We start from the raw sequence: 19,092 nt of genomic DNA, 5'->3' as shown, positions 1-19,092 counted from the left end.
CCTCTCCCAAGAAAGATGGACACACACACACACAAAACATTACACTGTGCATATGATTTCAGGGGACTTGTGGACTCCAGGTTAATGACCTCTGGTCTGGGATCGAATTCAGGTCAAATTCCATACGAAAAGGGTCTATTTTTGGAATTCCCTCTCAGAGCAGGAGGTAGGGGGACTTGATGTAACATGTTCTATGGACAGAGGCTCAGGGATGAGGACAGGATTGTCCTTCAGCCACTGGGCTGACCTCGAGCTGCAGCTTGTGGCATTTCACCAACAAAGGCTTGTTGGGGAGTAGGCTTCACCTACTTGTATAAACATCAAGTCAGAGGGAAACTGAGATATTTGGTTACTCCAGTTCTTTCCTTAGAGGAGATCTGGATATAATTCCTCCAGGACAAAACTGCATTTTGACTAAAATAAAAAGAACATTTGGTAATTCAGCTTAATACTCAGAGGTAGCCTTCCCCACTGGGAACAAACTGCGACTGCTTTTGCCCTACAAAGGCAGAGGTGAGTAGTTGTGACAGAGACTGCACGGTCCACAAGCCTATAATCTGTTTGCTAACCCCTGGATTATAGGAAGATGGAGGAGGGAACACAGAACACCCACCTTCCTGGGAAAGTCAGCAGATGGCATTTTAGCTGGGCTCCCATGGCTGCAAACACCACCTGGAAGCTTTAATTTACAATCTGTACTTTCAGCTTGAGCCTCCTTGAGGTGCCTGAGAAGAAACACCTGCCTAGAGATCCCATGGGTCCCATGATGGGATCGGGGAGACTTGAAGGCATTTCAGCGGAGGCTGTATGGAGCTTTGGTGGGACTGGCACTGACAGTGTCTACAGATTGAGAGGTGGGAGCTGGGGAAGGGAAGGGGTTTCGGACTCCAGCTGTACTCAGCATGTGAACAAGGAAATCTGGGTTTCATGTTTCACACACACATTATGAGTGAAACATTCATTTGCTTGCAAGGCACAGAAACACATAAACAAGTTTAAGCCTCAGAGGGAAAGATATAGTTTGGACACTAGATCTTCTTGAAAAGCCAGGAGCAGCAAGGCAGTTCTCAGGGAGTGGGAGAAGAACTGGAGAGCCGTCAGGAGCTGCTCCCTCCCGTCTGGGCCTACAAGGTCCAGCCTCTCTGCCTCCCTCTGGGCTTCTACTCCATTTGCCTCTCTCCATGGACCAGTATCCCCTGCTTCTCAATGCCTGGGCTGGTGCTAGTTGCCCAGTTCACGGCCCCTCAGCTTGGGCAATCAGAAGAGCATCCCTGAGTACCATTCGAATTCCTGGGAACAAATCTGCTTAGCCCAGCTTTATTCTCCTTGTCCATCAGCCTTGGTGGAGGTGTGTGTGTACATGCGTGCAGAGAGGACTTTGCGGGTTAAGCATGGCTGTTAGAACCTGCTCATATGAATGGCTGGAAGGGCAGGTCTCAGAGAAGTGGGTACTGGCTGGGAAGAGCCTCCAGTAATATCTCCTAATATCATCCTATTTAAGGGTTCTTGGGACAGGACACACATAGAGAATGGGGTTGAGAGGTGACCCAGCCCTGGCAAAGTTGGAAGACTTTTGACAACAAATTTCTCACTGCCCATGTTATCTTATATGTATAAGGAAGTAAAAATATCTTTCTCCTTTGCCTTGGCAATATTGAGAGAATACATAATGTAATAGATAGGTCAAGCAGGTGGTATGTTAAAAAATTATACAAGGTATTATGATGATGATAATGATGTTGATGAAAATGACAGCTATGTCTTTATTGATGAGGCTCTTTCTTACAGCTTGGCAAGGGTGTATCAAGATTTTCGAGAACTCCTCATGGATGCGCCAGAGAGCCAGCACCTTGGCCAGGTTTGGACAGAACTCTGCACCTTGTCGCAACTCATGAACACCCTCCGGATGCACCCCGAGAGGACTGCAGGTGAGGTGGGCTTTAGTGTTCTTACTATCACTTGCCTCTCACTTGCCTTCTCCATCAGAGAGACTGAAGATTACAGGAAAGAGTTTGGAGATTTGGTTGCAAAAGATACCAGAGGGTGCAGGAAGGTATGGGACCTAGAGGCAGCATGAGGCTTACCTTGGCAAGAACTCCTCTTCCTGCCAGGCTTGAAGGTGGGAAGTTGGGAAAGAAGGCAGGAAAGGTCTCATCCCAGGTAAGTCCAGAGATAGGAGAATGCGGAGAGAGATGGTGCTCTGGGAAGTCTGAGGCCAGATGAAGGGCTGGGAGCAGGGGGAGGAGTGTGCGGAGCATGGTAAAGGTGTGGAACACTTTCACAGAGTCCTAGAGAGTGACCTACCCAGGACCGTGTGGAAGCAATGCCAAGTAGCAGTAAGGAGCCAGGGAGGTCAGAGCACATGTTTATCATGACATAAATATGTACAGTTATTCTGTTTCTTCTGGTAATATTCAGCATCCCAGGCCCTGAGGCAGAGCAGGTGCAGAGTGGGGGGATGCAGGGCTGGGGGCTGGTAGGGAGGTGCCACAGAAAGTCCAGGAGTCCAGGGGGTTGAGGGTGGTGATTGGACTACACGGATCAGGTTCAGGCTGCATATGGATGGAGGAGAAGCCAGAAGTACTGCAATTGCCCAGGGGAAAATGGAGGGGCAAGAGAATAGAGGTCTTGGAGGGTTCCATGACCCTGTTTAAGGACCGAGGAAATAGCAGGATGGAAAGATTGACAGATGTGGTCAGAATGTGAAATATGCGAATTCAGGATTTCAAAGGCATGCAGGACAGATAAAAACAAGCCCCCAGGTGTGGCCATGGTTGTTGAAGTGGAGCGGAGGTGAAGGTTAGGTGATGGGGAGGGGAAGGAAATGAGAGGCCACGCTGGATGGACACTGAGGTGGTGTGGGTAGGAGAGCCCGTTGGAGTCCAGAAGTGTGAGGAGGAAGGGTAGAGGAGCTCCCTCTCCCATGCCCCTCCTCCCCAGGGGAAGAACTAGAAACAAGCAAAACCCAAACCCAGTAACCACTCTGACATCTCTTTTTAGAGCACAAGTTAATGTTGTGTTTGTCACATCCGCCATAGACTCCTCTGTAGGTGGCTGGAGAGACTGGCCATGGCAGTGGCCTGGGCACCAGCTGGACCACATCCCCTTGCAGGGGCAGATGAGCAGCTGGAAGAGAACAGGGCTGCCAGGACCCCAGGGGTCACTGCAGTCCTGGGAGTGGAAAAGTTTTTTCAGGGGTGGGGCTCAGAGGCTGCGAAGGAAGTGGTTTGTTGCTGCTGCGAGATGTCTGCTCCTAGGATGGAGATGGGGAAGTGACTGTCAGGATGATCTTGGAGGATGACAGGGTTGAGGAAGGGGACATCCAAGGGGACAGGAGGGGCTGGATAGAAAAGCTTCTGCTCAGGGAGAATGGTACAAGCCAACCCCCCAGGGCTCCTCACCCATGCTGCACAGTCAGCAGATGTTTGGTGAGCGCCCACCGAGCCAGGCAGTGTGCCAGTCCCTGGGGACAGAGAGGTGGTCAGACCAGTGCCCTCCCCTGAGGGGTCCCTGGGCAGAAGTGGAAGGACCAAGTGGTCAGTGACCACACCATGTGGGGGGCTGGTGGAGGGAAGCAGGGGGGCTTCAAAGAGCACAGGGGAGTCAGGAGGGGAAAGTTATCCAAGGAGAACCTGACCCTCCTCCCACTGGGCCACCTTCTCCCTTCTCTCCCCATTGGAGTAATAAAGGACACCAGTGTGATCAGATGACCGTTAAGATTACTTCATTACATTCTAATTCTTTCAAAGATAGTAATGCATATACTTTAAGTAGTAAAACCAGATTACAAACACTGTCTTCTTTGCTACTCGGAAGTTTACTAAGATTTTACTTAGCTCAAGCTTAAAGGGCCTTGCAGGGTATGAGCACGGTTAGCATTTTAATAGTGAGGGAAGTAAGGGGAAAGCACAAACAAGAAAGCATTTTTTTCCCCAAGGTTAAACAAGCGGATGAGAACACGGGCTTATCCGACCCCTGGAATGACTGTCTACCCCATTCATCCAGCAGATATTTCATTTTGTTTTCTGATTGTCGGATGGAGTCCGGCTGGGAGGAAATATAAAGGAAGTCATTTCAAACCACAGTGTCTCTGTGGTCTTTCAAGCCTGTATATGGGAACCAAAACCACTCCTTCCCGGCCCGACGCAGGACTAGTTTTGAATTGGCACGCAGATGCTCCTTCTGCTGGCCTTCAGGCTGTCGGCGAACGTTCCTTTCAAGAGGGCAGCTTCGGGGCGCTGGGAAAACTGGGTCAGGGAAGGCCAGCCAAGGCTCTCCAGAGGACTTTGGGGGCCGAGAACACAGACTCTGCAGAACCCCTGACCTTGGTGGCCATGAGAGGGTAAAGGGTACCATCCCCAAGAAAAGAGACAGAGTCTCTGAAGGAATTCCAGGCCGGGGACTGAAGTCCACCGTCAGAACTGAAGACGGTTTCAGAGTCTGTCCCAGGGTCCCCTGGGGACCTTGCCGGCTCTGAGCATTGACTCCTCAGCCCAAAGCTGCAGTGGAGGGTTAAGCCTTTGAAAGCGAGGTGGGTGGCTGTAACTGGGGTGTGCTTTTGCCTGTCAGTTCCCGGTCACCTGGGAAAGTATGCCAATGGTGACCCAGGGCATTTTCCTTTCCCAGCAAACCTGTAGTACTGCATTCTCCGCAGAGGAGGATTAATGGTAAAAGACCAGCCATGAAGCCCCCTCCGCACTCACCCCCAAGCAAGCTTTGCGGTCTCTCAATCATCTTTAAACGCTGTCTTCCCCTTAGCCTCACGCACACCTTCTCCTGGCTTCCCCCACCCCAGCCTCAGCTCCCCTGACCTCCATGGGCCTCAGCGGCCCCCTCCCCCAGCCTCTAATCTTCCCAGGGAAGAGAACAAGAAGAACCACATTTTAAACTACATTTATTTTTCTTTCCTCAGGCCCCCAGTTCACATTTCTCCCTCGGGAGTCTGGTGTAGCTGCTGTCTGGTATCGGCCACTGCTTACACTTTCGGCCCCACGCTCTCCGAACAGGGTGGCCCCCAGCCCTCCTCAGGTGTGCTGAACCAGCACGCTCCTGCCCCTTCTCCCTAGGGCCACGGCAGCCCAGGCACCTGGGTGGGAAACTGGACCAGGGCGAAATCACTCCCAGTTTCCTTTGTTTTGTCCCTTCTCCCCAGCAAGGTATTTGTATGTAAGGTCAGGTGAGGGAGTTAAAGAATAACAAAGAGTTACACTAGTCAGATAGGGCCCTGACTCTCAGGTCAAGACAACAGATATTTATTGGGTGTCTCCTGTCATTCCGCAGACATTTACCAAGGACCTGATTCCACGTCAGGCTCTAATGCTGGGTGTCAGATAGAGGTGACTTGGAGGGCTTACATCTCTGTGCCCAGCATTGCTCGGTATGATGGGGAGTATAATAAAAGCAGGATCCTTAGCTCCCTACTCTCAAGAGCCTGTGTGTGTGTGTGTGTGTGTGTGTGTGTGTGTGTTCGGGGTTGCATTGCTGGAGGCCAGAGGATGTAGTATAATGCTGTATACAAAGAAATGATTCAGAGATGAACAACCAAGCTGGTGCCCCAGGGGAAGAAAAAAGGAAGCTGGGTTTGGAAGATGACAGACATATGTTACTGAAAAGGAAAGAAGGCAAGAAGAAAATAGACCAGCCCCTCTCAGAACCATCCCCCTCTCTTGGGGGAATGCCCCCAATCCATGGTTTCAGTTATCTGTGGTCAACCACAGTCCAAAAATATTAAATGGAAAATTCCAGAAGTGAACAACTCATAAGTTTTAAATTGTGTGCCGTTCTGAGTAGCATGATGAAATCTTGGGCTAACCTACCCAGGATGGAAACCATTCCTTTGCCCAGGTATCCCGCGTGTTAGTCACTTACTAGCTGTCTAGCTTAGCTTATCAGATCGACTATCGCAGTATCACAGTGCTTGTGTATGAATAACTCTTATTTTATTTAATAACGGCCCCAAAGTGAAAGACCAGTGATGCTGGCAATTTGGATATTCTTTCACTGTGCCTAATTTATAAATTAAACTTCATCATAGGTACGTATGTATAGGAAAAAACATAGTATATATAGGGTCTGGTACTATCTGTATCCACTGGGGGGGGGGTCTCGGAATATATCCACTGAAGATAAAAGGGACTATTATATATTATAGTCAGTTTCCCCTAAAGGCTTTGGGCTTTTCCTAATCAAAAGGTAGTGATACTGAGCTACCTGGCAGTACAACTCTAAGGGACATCCATTGTGGTGAGAGAGGCTGCTGTGTGGTGGGACCTCGGGGCTGGTTCCCCTGCCCCAGCTGCACGGGCAGGCCTGTGGCTGGCCCATCCCCTTTCAAGAGGAAATTAGCAGCGACATCAATCTGGATAAGACATACACAAAGAAAGTCACAACCTGAACATGAAGGGTGACTGTCAAGCACTTGGGGGGCTAGGCCTCTCGGCGGCCTGGGGAGAATTTGGGGAGGAAGAGCACTGTGGTGTTAGAAGCTGGAAGGAACAGGGGCATTTGATGATTAAAGTTAGTTAAAGAAGAACTAAGAGATAAGCAGTCAACCAGGCTCCCGGAGACGTTGGGATGTAGAGATAACTGTTTTCATGCAACCCAAATGCTTTCCCTTAATGTTGAAATGATTTCATAAATATCTGGGCCCGTCCCCCTCTTCTCTGGCTGGTGCCTCATGAACTGTAGCAGTGGCCAGCTTCAGAGTGAGTGTTGGCCCTGGAAGCAAGCAGAGAAAGTGGGTGTGCCTCCCCTGGGAGGGGTAAGAATAATATTAATGCAATCAGGTCAAGCATTTTTTTGAGCTGGGAGCTAATAAGCACTTTACACTCCTTATCCTGAGTCACCCCACAACGATCCTAAGAGGTAGATGTGGAAAGTGCAGACACAGAGAGGTTCAATCACTTGCCCCAAGGTCACCTCAACTGTTAGAAGTCCTTTATGCCTCCTTATAAAGAAATTTCTGCTTCCAATAGGTTTTGAGTGGAGCTGAAAGAATGTGACTGAGCTGATCAGGGTATGAAACTGCAAGCCCAGGCAACAGGCCATCCCCCTTTCCCCACGTGAAGATTTTCTTGCCCCAGACAGCTTGATCTCTTTTAGTACATGTCCATACCCTGAGCTTAGAGCCATAGCTGAGATGACAGAATCACCAAGAAGGGTTCTGTACCCCATGACAACGGCACTAATTCTCCTCCAATTCTAGACTTTCTCAGCCTTAGCACTATTGACCTTTTGAACCAGATAGTTCTTTGTTTTATCAGAGAAACGGGGTTGTCCTGTGCCTTGTGGGATGTTTGGTGGTATCCCTGGCCCCTACCCACTAGTATCAATACTTCCCCAGTTGTAACAACCAAAAATGTCTCCAGACATTGCCAAATATTCCCAGGGGGACAAGACTGCTCCTCACCCCCACCCCATTGTCCAAGACCAACTCCACAAAGCATCCGATGGCCACCACCCCGACCTAACTTTTTCCACCTTGTGTGCCTTCTCACTAAATTTGGCTCGTCTGCTCCAGCAGTAAATGCTGTGACTGCCACTGGCAGGGGCCCTGGCTCTTAGGCGCTCCCAGGGAACCCAAAACAGAGCCTTCCTCTGAGAGTCAAGTTAGAAATCAATTCTAGATGTTTTCCTTTTTTTGACCCATCTCTCCTCCGACACCCTGTTCTTTTTTTCATTCCTACGCAGGAAGAGGAATACGAACACGGGATGTCCTAAAAGATGAGGAAACACTGACACTGTTTCTCATAAAGAACATTGGCCTGTCTGACTCAGTTGTCTACTTTCTGGTCAACTCCCAAGTCCGTCCAGAGCAGGTAGGTGGATGTCATTGGTCAGTGGTCCCTGGAGGGGAAGGGTGGGCACTGAGCCTGAGCCTGAGAAAGGCAAAGGAGACCTTGAGTTTCTTTTTTCCTTCTTGCTTTCACATTCAGAATCATTCACATTCATGCCGCACACTCAGGAGAATACCTGGGGGTCACTTGTGGTGATGAGCATTCCCATCGCAGGATTCTGGAGCGGCACAAATCCTGGCAGCCCTCAAAACATCTCAGAGTTTATGACTGGAAGGAACCTTAGAGACCATGTGGCTCAAACTCCTTTTATAGTTGAGGAAACTGAGCTTTATTCATGTATTCACCAAATACGTAGAGATGTTCTAGGTACCAGAATACAGTGGGAACAATACGAGGAAACCCCTGACTCTGGGAGCTCATATTCCAGCGGGGGCGACAGGCAATAATCAAGTAAGCCAAGGGCACCTACGTGCGTTTCCAGATTGTGAAAGGGGCTGTGAGGAAGGTCTAGCAGGGTCGGAGTTAAGGAGGGACTGGGGGCAGTTTTAAATTCGATGGGCAGGGAAGACCTTCCTGAGGAGGTGCTATTTGAGCAGATCTAACTGAAGAGAAGGCACCATGCAAATGCCTGTGAGAGGAGAGTTCCAGCCAAGAAAAAGGCAAAGCCAGGGTCTGAGTGTGCTGAGGTGACCTTCGAGGTCACAGAGCCCAATAACGGCTGCAAGTAGAAGCAGACCTCTGATTTCCTGGACCATTTCTTCCCAGTGCCCGGCGAACTCCTTCTATCCCCCCCAAATCGATTTTGTCTGTTTTCATAATCTCCTGTATTTATTCAGAGTGTTTTTACCACTAACATATGACTTTCACATCTGTTAGCGCCTGTGCTCCTCACATTAATCCCGAGATGTGTCAAACAGATGGGGAAACTGACGTGCCTGGTGATTGACTGACTTGTGCACAGCTGTAGAGCTAGAATTGTCCGAGCTGGCACGGAATCCAGGTCTTCTCGTTCCTAGTCCCGTGCTCGTTCAGTGGTTCTCAGGGTCCAAGACCAATAGCCTCAGCAAGGACTGGGAGTAAATTCTCAGGCCCCATCCCAGACTGACCAGCAGTCTCTGCTTTAACAAGCCCTCCAGGTGGTTCTGATGGCTCAGGGATGAGAACCACTGCTCTAGTTTGGGGCCTCATGGGCTCCTGGCCCAGCATCCTGGGGGTGTGGATTCCTAGTGTGATGAACATGGTGAGAATGCATGATAAGCAGGGGCCTTAGCACAGACGCCCCGCCTGGCTCTCCTGGCCAGGACTGCACCTCCTCTAGACTCCAGGGGAGACGGAGACGTAAATAGAGAATTTCAGGGCCTGTGTCAGTCCTGAGGCAAAGGTCTGCACAGGGTGCTGTCTGAGCCCAGAGAAGGGAGGGGAACCACCTGCCTGGCTGAGATTGGCTCCTTTGAAGGGGGTTTTCAAGCTGGTTCCCAGCACAACAGTGGAGAAGCCCATACCTGCTTTTCTGGCTTCTCAGACCCTGAGGTTTTCACTGAAACTAGACAAGGGGAGCTGAGGTTCAGCCCTGAGGCAGAGTGTCAGGGCCCTTGGAACCCGGCACCCCCAGTGCCCAGGCTTGGCCACAGTGCGCTCCTGGGGCGGCCCTTGGGGTCAGGCCTGGCTGCCCGGCCCTGCTTGGCTCCCCTCCCATCCCAAGCCGGGGGCGGGGGGTGGGCAGCATCACTTGCTCACTTTCCCCTTTGCTTTCTCTTCAGCTCATAAAACTCAAGTCCTGGAAATGCCTGTGATGACTTCCAGTTGGTAATAAAAGGGAGATGGAGATAAGGGCACGAATTTAGGGCAAATTTCTTTCCAGTTCCTCACCTACGTGACATTTGGGTTTCTAGTTGCTGTGCTGCTGGCATTAGGGCTGAGGCCTTTCATGTGGGGAGAAGACAGGGCCTGGGCCACTGGGGTGTGCCTTTATTTAGTGTTGCAGTTTCTGATTAGCTGATGCTTTCCTGATCAGCAAAACTCGGAGCTTAGGAAGGAGCCCAGCTCCTGTGCTCCAGAGGCCGGTCATGTGGACCCAGCTCCCTCCATGCCTCCGTGCCCACCCTGCTTCTTAGCCCGACTGCCTTGTGTGCTTTCCTCCTGATCTCTATCTCGGTCTCCTTGACAGAACTGTCCACGCGAATTTTCCTCCATGACAGTAGTGCTCTCTCTGTGCTGTCTGTAGGGTAGCCACTAGCCACATGTGGCTGGTGGGCACTTGAGATGGAGCTAGTGCAGCTGAGGAACTGAATTTTTAAATGTTATTTAATTTTAATTATTTTAAATTTAAACAGCTACATGGGGCTTGCAGCTCTCTACCCGATCATCCTCATTATACATGGAATTTCGTTTTTTACCATTAGAACTGGATATCCCTCTGCCTAGTGTCTGAGCACAGCTCCAAAGGGAATAACATCACTCGGTCTCTCCCCATTGAGGGAATTATTAGGCAATTAAAGTAATACGGTTCTCTGGTCCATCCCTCATCACACCTCTCACCCCCAGCCGTGCAACCTCCTGAACATTCTTCCAGGCCCAGCTCAAGTGTTGCCTCCTCAGTGAAACAGTTCATAAACCCTCCCTTCTTTGTCCTGCGTCCTCCCCCTTCCCTAATCGACAAAGAGCTAACGGGTAATGGTTAAGCACAAGCTGTGTGTTCAAATCTCAGCAAGGTCACGAGGTTCACTGCAAGTTAATAAGCGATCTGTTTCCTCATTGGTAAAATGGAGATAATAAAAGTACCTACCATATACGGTGGTTGTGGGGGTTAAAAGAATTAATATCCGTGAAGCAATTAGAATAGTGCATGGCACATAATAAACACTCAATAAATACCAGCTACTTTTGCTAGCAATTCTCAACACTCCCTCTTCTGCACTCTGGTTTCACGACGTTCAGTCTAGCACCTCCTGCTGTTTAAATGCCTGCATTTCCAGCTAGCCTGGAAACTAGCCTAGCTAGTTTTGGGGAGGGCAGAAAATTCATCTTATTCTCGCTGTATCCCCAGTAACTCTCCTAGTCCCTGCAGAATGGGAACGCAGTGAATGAGCATTGAATGAATGAGCTGCATTTTCATGGTGTCCCAGCTTTCTCCCTCGCCTGTTGTGTAACCTTCTCAAGTCACCTAACCCCTTTTCCATCACTTCCCTCCTCTGGAATATTAGAGGTTTGGACTCTAATGAGCTCATTAATTCCCTCCACCTCAAAATGTTTCAGACTCTGGGAATAGAGTTGGGGTGAGGTTTTGCCTGGAGATGAGAAGTAAGGTATGGGCAAAACAGGAAGGCTCTGTTGGAATATGCACCCAGTTACAGGCCCCTGAGATCCACGGAGTCCACACCCACTCAGCACCAGCTGTGACCTGGGCCTCATTTGGGGACTGGGCTTCTGTGTGTGGTCTGGACAGTTTCCATACAGGGGGCAACAGAGACCCACCTGCTCCGTTCTCCAGCCCAGAGGATTGTGTAGAAGGCATGGGACTGTGGAGGCCAGGGAAGTTCATGAACCTGTTCTATTTATGGTATTTAGGGTTTTGTCCACTACTGGGAGTCCAGGACTCCAGGAGGCCAGTTACTGTGCTGGGTGGACAAGGGTCCCTGGCCAGGGTTGAGGCCTCCTTGGCCTCTGGAGGCCATCATGGGGATTGTGCTCCACAGGAGCTTCCGGATGTGGGAGCTCCAGGGCTTAGCATCGTCAGATAAACTACAGGGTGCCTGGTTAAACTTGAATTTTAGGTAAACAACAAACAGTTTTTCAGCATGAGGATGTCCCATTTGGACTCTGTTTGGGACATCACTTGTGCCAAAAATTGTTCACTGTTTATCTGAAATTCAAATTTAACTGGGCGTGCAGTATTTTTATTTGCTAAATCTGGTGAGACAGGAAGGCAGGGGTGGTCATTCACCATCACTCCAAATGCATTCTAACCAGTCCCCCACCTCAGCTTCAGGAAGTAGTTCCTGATGGTACCTTAGCATCATGTGCTAAGAAGGGATGGCTTAAATTGTAAAGTCTCTCTGCTAAAATGAGGCCTGGGAATATATTCGTTTTCTATGGCTGCTATAACAAATTACCACAAACTTAGTGGCTTAAAACAACACAAATTTATTATTTTACGGTTCTAGAGGTCAGAATCTTTAAAGTCAAGGAGCCAGCAGTGCTGTGCTCCTTACTGAGGGAAGTAGAGGAAGATTCATTTTCTTGCCTCTAGAGACTGTCTACTTTCCTCGGCTGGTGGCCTCCCTTCATCTTCAAGGCAGACATTGTTTCTTCTGCTTCCCTCTTCCACATTTAAAGGACCCTTGTTATTACATTAGGCTCACCCAGGTAATCCAAAATAATCTCCTTATTTTAAATTCAGCTGATTAGCAACTTTAGTTTCATCTGCAAGCTTAATTCCCCTTGCCGTGCCACATAACGTATTCACAGGTTCTGTGGGTTAGGACATGGACATCTTTGGGCGGGCCAGTCTTCCTCTGCGACAGGGAGGTTTCCAGTGTTGCTTTTCCTTTCTGCAGTTTGCTCATGGAGTCCCAGACCTAGTGCTGAAGGACATCGCCTGCAGTGAGGCCCTCCTGGAGCGCTTCCTCATCTTCCCCCAGCGCCGTGCGGTGCACACGGTGCGTGATGCGTTGTGCTCCCTCTCCCAGGGCACCCTACGATGGATGGAAGACACCCTGTACGCCAACGTGGACTTCTTCAAGCTCTTCCATGTGGTAAGGGAGGTATCCAGCTGCCCGCCCCTTGGGGGGTAATTCCTGGAGGCAGTAGGGCCTGGTGGCAGGCCATCGGGGACTCACAAATTGACAGTCAGGGAAGGCACAAACCTGGTGTTCCAGACATTCCTTGTTCAAGACAAGACGAGACAGGCTCCAAAGGCCCGGGAATCAACTGATAGTATTTCCAGAGCCGTGGCCCAGACATCCAGGAGTCACCGTTAGGATCACCATTAGATATGTGCTGTGGCAGGTCTGGGTCCCCCCCCAGATGTGGGATAAGCCCTCTTCACCACCTCTGGCAGTGTGGAAAGGAGGAGCTAGGTGATCGTGGAAAAATTGTTAACCTTTCCTGGACCCATCACTCATCTACAAAACAAATATAATACTTTATAGATACATTAAAAATACATGCAAAGCATTTAATAAATTTCAGTAAATGAGAGCTTCACATTCCCTTCTCAGGGTCTGCTCTTGACCCCAAACTTTACAGTTTCTGGATTAAAAAAACAACAACAACAAAGCAAGAGAAAATGTCATAGAAAATTTCCAAAAATTTGGAAAGCCTGACCTAGCTCAGCAATGTGTTCAGAAGTGCATCCCAGACAGACTTCTTGGGATCCAGTCATATCTTCTCTTTTGCTAGAAGGGTAAGATGAGAGGGAATTATATAAAGGAGGCATCAAGCATTGGTTCTCGTACTTCAGAGTGTAGGAAAATCATCAAGGAAGCCGGTAAAAGATGCAAGTTCCACATTCCCACCCCCAGAGACTGATTCAGGAGACCTGGGCTAGGCCAGAATCTGACCTGTTACCTTAGGTGATTCTGATGGAGGTCATCGTAGGCCATGCTTTAAGAAACACTCAAAATTAGAATTGGAATTTTCTAGCATTGAATTGTGTTTTCTCTTTTGCCTACGTTTTAATTTCTGGAACTATGTTTCGGAGAGTGTCAATCAGTGAGAACATGGCAGAGGAATTTGTGTTTTGTCTTTTTACATTTGCTCTCTCAAGTCCCAGGAAACTTGCTCTAGCCTTGCCTTCAAAAGCAAGGTGAAGGCTTTTCAAAACAAAACAGAATAAAACAAGACCCCACAGTTTCTGGCAGGGTTCGCACTTCATCCCTTTCAGTGTGACTTTTCCTTGGAATGTTACCCCATAATTTCCCCAGCTCATCGGGGGGCCTCCAGGATGGGTAAGAGGGGTCAGATCTATGGATGCCACCAGCCCTGAGAGCCAAGGGCCCCAGAGAAGGTCTCTGCAGGGAGATTAAAAAGCCATGCAGTTCAAACTTCTCTGTCCGAAGTTCCATGAGGAACCCGATTTTAGACACACTTCTTAGCTTGTTTTCAGAATCAGACAGGAGAGTGAGTAGGTGATAAAAATCCTTATTCTGAGCGGCTGAACCCGCCCCCCCCCCCCCAGCACAGTGGGAGCCCAGTGCCTGCGTTTGCAGAGCTGTGGGAGCTTCCCTGGGTGCCTGGGATAGTGCAATCCTCTGGTCACTAGAAAACGGGCAGGGTCCTGCATCTCTTTTTGCAGCACCTTGGCCACTGGTATAGTACATGTACCTTTGGGGCATGAGGACAGCCTGGATAATAGCAGGAGAAAGGGGAACCTGGGCAAAACTTTTCATTAGGGTCTGAACCCATACCTCAGGCTACTGGCTTCAGGATGTTTATTTATCAGATAAGAAAGACTAGACTGTCTTTCCTGCTGCGCTTACATGCTGCTCTGGCAAGTGTTAGAGTTCAGAAACCAGAGGAGAATTTTGGCCGGTCACCCTCACCAACCCGAGATGGACCCTAGGTACTCGCCCGTGTCCATGCACTTAAACCTGAATTGGGCCAGGCACTGTGCTGAGGCCAAGGGCCCAAACATGGCTTTCATGCCCTCACTGAATTCCCAGTTACCCTGAGACGGACAAACAGGCCATGTCACAGCACTGAGGCTTAGGACATTTGGCCCCTAGAGCAGTGGTACCCAGGCCTGGTTGCACACCGAGTCACCTGGGGAGCTTTTAAAAACTACAAGTGCCCCCCCCCACCTTCATCCCATAGATTCTGATTAGTTGCCTTTAGCATTTTTAAAAGCTTCCCAGATCATTCTAATGTCCAGCCAGGGCTGAGAATCACTGACCTACAACATAGGAGTTTGATTTACAGTCTCAATTTCTGTAGAGCAAGCCCAATAATAGTAGTAGTACCCAAATGCCCCTAAGGCTTCGAAGTACTTTCATTTGATCACCCCTAACGCCAGGATGCTATGCAGATGCATCCTGCCTGCTGTCCTCTTAACGAAGCCGCTGAGCGACCCCAGAGACTGCCAAGAGGAGCAAGTTGTGGCAGGAGACAGGCTTAGCCAGGAGATAGTGTTGCCCCTACCTACCATCTTTTTGTTCCTGCTTGTCTCTGTGTGGGAAGACCTAACCAAGACAGGACACATCGGCCCCAAGCAAAGAGGACAAACACCCTATGTGGTGCCCTTGAAATGTGCTTTTCCAGCTGACAAATGGACTGAGTGGCTACACATTTTTTTTTAATTACTAAGAAGGAAACCTAAAAGCAATTGCAGGCAGTAAGATGGGATTTTTCCTCCTGTACCCATCCTATTGTGTTTTTAGTAAAATAGCCCTGAGGCAGGCACAGAAAGGCTCAGGGCAGAGCCTCCGACCCTCTCAGAGGGGCTTGGGCCAGGCGGGAGGCAGGGGCAGGGGCCTCTCTGGGACGAGTCTGCTGTTGCAGCTGGTTGGCGAGCAGCCATGCTTAGGTCCAGCGCCCGGAATGCTGTGCCTTCTGTTCTCCTGGGCTGTTTCTCACGCACACGTACACCAGCGTATAAATAAGGTTTCAGTAAATGCCAAGTTGGTGCTCACTAACAAAGAGAGAGGGGCCATCTCAGCAAACCACCGCACGGCTCCTGCCTCTGTTGTGTCAGGACCTGGGCGTGTGGGTGGAAGTGTAACCTCCAAACCTAGACCGTGGAGCCAAGAGACTCAGAGAGGGGCGTTGGGGACTCAGCACCAACTGGGGCCAGCTGTGTTTTTCCTCAGCCCCTTGGAGATCAGAAGTGAGTGTTGTCATCCTCAAATAATCCAAATGCAGTACCCTCGCCTTACTCCACCCCACCCATCCCCATATGTACGCTCGCGCCTGTGTGCCTACACATGCACGTGCACACATGCTGGATGGCCAGTGACCTAGGTGGGCTGGGACGAAAACAGCAGCCAGCTGGCTGGATTTTCTCCAAGGAGGTTTAGCCCCTCTTGGTTTCACCTGGGTTGAGACAGTTTGAAAGAGCTTGTCTTCTCCTGTGGCCTTTTTGGGCTTAACGCCCCCAGCTTGAAACCCCAGAGCTCAGACCTGGGTCCAAGGTACGGTGACTGCCAACACTACCTGAAACGTTTCACACCTCATAAAAAATGGTGTGTCAGTTTCGGGTGAGGGGTTGGGCCATTTCCCATCTGATTTGGCCCAGGGCGTGCGTGTCCCTCCCCCTCCTCCCCCTCCTCCCTCTGCAGTCCTTCCTGTTTTCTCTCTGACTCTGGTGCACAGCTTTGAAATCTTGCTGAGAAGCGAATCTGTCCCCTCAGCTCTGCATGTTTATTTGTGGAAGTTCGGCGGGGAACTGAGGAGGTGCCAAGACCTGCCACATTGCTGGGAAATCTGTGTTCCCTCCCTTCCCCCTTCTCAGTGGATGTTGATAGAGGAAATTTGGCCTCCCCGGCATTTTGGCCCATGGTTTTCCCCTTTGCAGTTGCTTCCAGTGTGACATGATTCAGCTTTCTTTCCTTTCCCTCAACTGCTACTCAGTCAAGGTTTTTACTTTTCTGACTTCATTTTCCCCGTGTCTTTGTGACTATGGGGTGGCTGAACACTGAGTTCCACAGAAGAAAGGCCGGTCTTGGGGGTGCTTGCTGCATGCTCTTTTCAGTGTCCCGCTTTGTTCTTGGCTCTGCTCCCTAAATTCCTGAATCATTGGGAATAAATGTGGGTGGAGTGCCCCTGCCCAGTGTGAGCTGGCCATGGTTTCTGCTCTCTTGGATCATTCGTTGCAGTTTGTTAAATTTCAACTATGCGTTTCAGTTTTCAGGTGATATTGCTGCGTCAAAATTCTCTGGAAAGGCCCCATGTCTCCAGGATTTTACCATGAGGTCCCATTAATGACTTAATTTCATGATCTCTCTCCCTTCTGATTTCTGAATCTTTGGACTGTCAACTTTCTCCCATTTCTGTGTGGGGGGTTTAGGGAGGGAAGAGGAGAAAGGAGTGGTATCCAGAGCCAGCAGTGTGGAGGGAGGTGCAGCAGGGCTGCTGAGCGAAAGCAAAACCAAGTCAGCAAATAGGATTTTTTTGTTTTTTGAAAATTATTAAGCCACAGCAAGTATAGTTGATTTACAGCATTAGTATTTGTTCTTCCTACATCTACAAAATTATGTGTCTATTATATTTCAAAATTTTGGCGAACTGATTTTGATAAGGAAGAAATAAAAAGGAAATAGAAGAGAGGAACATTAATGTACATTAAATATCTATTAGGCCCATGGGCTTGATTGCCATTGGCCTGCCTTGGTTTCTTTTAGACTCCAGGCATGAGTAGGCTAGGGCTCATTTTCATGCCAGATCAGATGCTGTTTTATGAATTTAAAAAGAAAAAAAGACTGAGAGGTCAATACTAAAGTCACTTAGAACACGAACAGGCCCCTACAAAGACTGCTTTTAGGATAATGGGTCCTGGGGTTCTGGCCTTTATTCAGTAGCTGTAGATTGAGCACCAACATGTTAGGCATCCGGTTTTCTCCAAGGTAAACTGGTTTAAAGAAGGATTTTGGCCTCTGACATTTCTTATCTCTCCAGAACAGTAGTTCTTAATCTTTTTATGGATTAGAACTGCCTTTGAGAACCTGACAACAGCTCTAAACCTTTTCCCTAGAGAAACGTAAGTTCACACAGACACACAGAAGGTGGGGCTCTTGGAGCCTCTGAGGTCAGACCCCAAGTTAAGAGCTTTTGCGTTAAAATTTCTTTCCTACTTACCATTAATATATGTCCTTTCCTAAAGGCTCTCAATATAGCCACAGATTCTTCCTTAACTCTCCTTATGAAGTAATCAGCTTCTCCCCTGAGCACAGGACCCAGTAGTGAGAGGACCAGAGGGTGGGCAGCCAGCTGGGGCCCACAGAGATCTCCTGGTGGTCAGGGACTGGGTCCTGGCTCTGCACTGGCTCCTTTCTTGCTGTCATTGAAAAGGAACTCAGCCTCTCCATCTGTAAAATTGAGATCGCAAAACCTATTCCATGTATCTCATGGGATCCAGTGGTGAAATTCACATTAGAGAAGAGTTGGAAAAGTGCTTTGAAACAAAAAGCATTTTTGCTCTTCCAGAAACAAGAATGCAGCTGCTTTGTGGAGGGCCCCACTGTGCCCCGCCCCCATTGCTCCACTCCCAGAAGCGTCCTCCTCAAACACTTAGGTGGGACATTCTCCTTCCTCCGACCCTCAGACTAGGAAGAGGTCTATCTCATGGGGTCGCCTTTTGACTTCCCATAGATTCCAAAACCAGTTTTGCTTTCATCAACCACAAATACCAAGACTGAAGTCACCTCAGAGAGAAAAAGGCCCAGTTTCTGTTGAGCCAAAAAAAGTCCCATAACTTGTCTGTTCAAGAGCCCACCCTCTCGTTCAGACTCTCTGCCCCCTCCAGTCCTGGGAAACAGCATGTCTCTGTGACCTCTCCCGGTAGAGACAGTTTGGCATTTCCCCCCTGCTCTGAGTGATTTAGTCTGAATTCTCCACTCCTGACGCATTTCCTGGTACTCAGGGTGTCCCCTCCTGGTCGCCCCCTCACCACTGAAGCCAGCTTCCTCTCTTTTCATCTGATGCTTCACAACTGTCAGGTTGCAGCAAACATGCTTCAAATCTACATTCCTCCAGTTGCCTAGCAACAACTTCCCTACCGGATAAATCTGGATTTCCTGTAGCGGCCCACAATTAAACACAGTGGGCCCCTCACTGTCTGTCCACCGTTTCATCTGTTCTTCACCTCTGTCTGGGTGCTTCAAAGGCAGCAGCTCATCCCTTACTCCAGAGCCTTCCACCAGCTCCCGGAGGCCACATTATCCCTATAAAGACACTTTTAACCCAAGGCTACCTATTTACCCTTGTGTTAGATAGATCCTCAACTTAGAAATCAATACTGTTTTCCAGATGGCCTTCTTTGAATCAGAGAAAGTAAAACAAAACTTTCAACTCATAAAACATTCCTTTTGTGTGCTGGCAGAGTGACATCTGTTTGATTAACCCATTGGATCCAAAGCATCAGCAAGAATTGCTCAAACAAGACTTTTTTAGTAGCTAATATGCCTTATTCTGCCTTAGGAAAAAATATTACACAGTCCCAAAGGACAGACATGTATCTTGTCCCTTGGGAACCCAGAGACCTCATGTAGCCAGAATCTTCTTGGCTACTGTCTAGGACCTTGTATCCATTTCTTAAGTACTGGATCAAGGCCCAGGGACCCCTCAAATCAACCATAGCTGATGG

General features: G+C 49.1%; 1 protein-coding gene across 5 annotated transcripts in view; it reads left to right on the top strand.

The window, feature by feature from the left end:
• The window catches only part of ABCA4 (ATP binding cassette subfamily A member 4), a 126,562-nt gene that overhangs the window by 9,548 nt on the left and 97,922 nt on the right, over positions 1-19,092 (top strand). For 4 of the 5 annotated variants that reach the window (XM_068540355.1, XM_068540356.1, XM_068540350.1 and 1 more), the window contains 3 exons: positions 1,789-1,928; positions 7,690-7,817; positions 12,353-12,550. In XM_068540355.1, coding sequence (XP_068396456.1) covers positions 1,789-1,928; positions 7,690-7,817; positions 12,353-12,550 — 466 coding nt within the window. The remainder of the gene's footprint in view (positions 1-1,788; positions 1,929-7,689; positions 7,818-12,352; positions 12,551-19,092) is intronic. The other variant, XM_068540351.1, reaches the window with a different exon arrangement.

Source organism: Eschrichtius robustus, chromosome 3, assembly GCF_028021215.1.
Source record: "Eschrichtius robustus isolate mEscRob2 chromosome 3, mEscRob2.pri, whole genome shotgun sequence".
NCBI lineage: Eukaryota > Metazoa > Chordata > Mammalia > Artiodactyla > Eschrichtiidae > Eschrichtius > Eschrichtius robustus.
The sequence above is the reverse complement of the archived record's forward strand: the minus strand, read 5'-3'. Positions and strand labels throughout refer to the sequence as shown.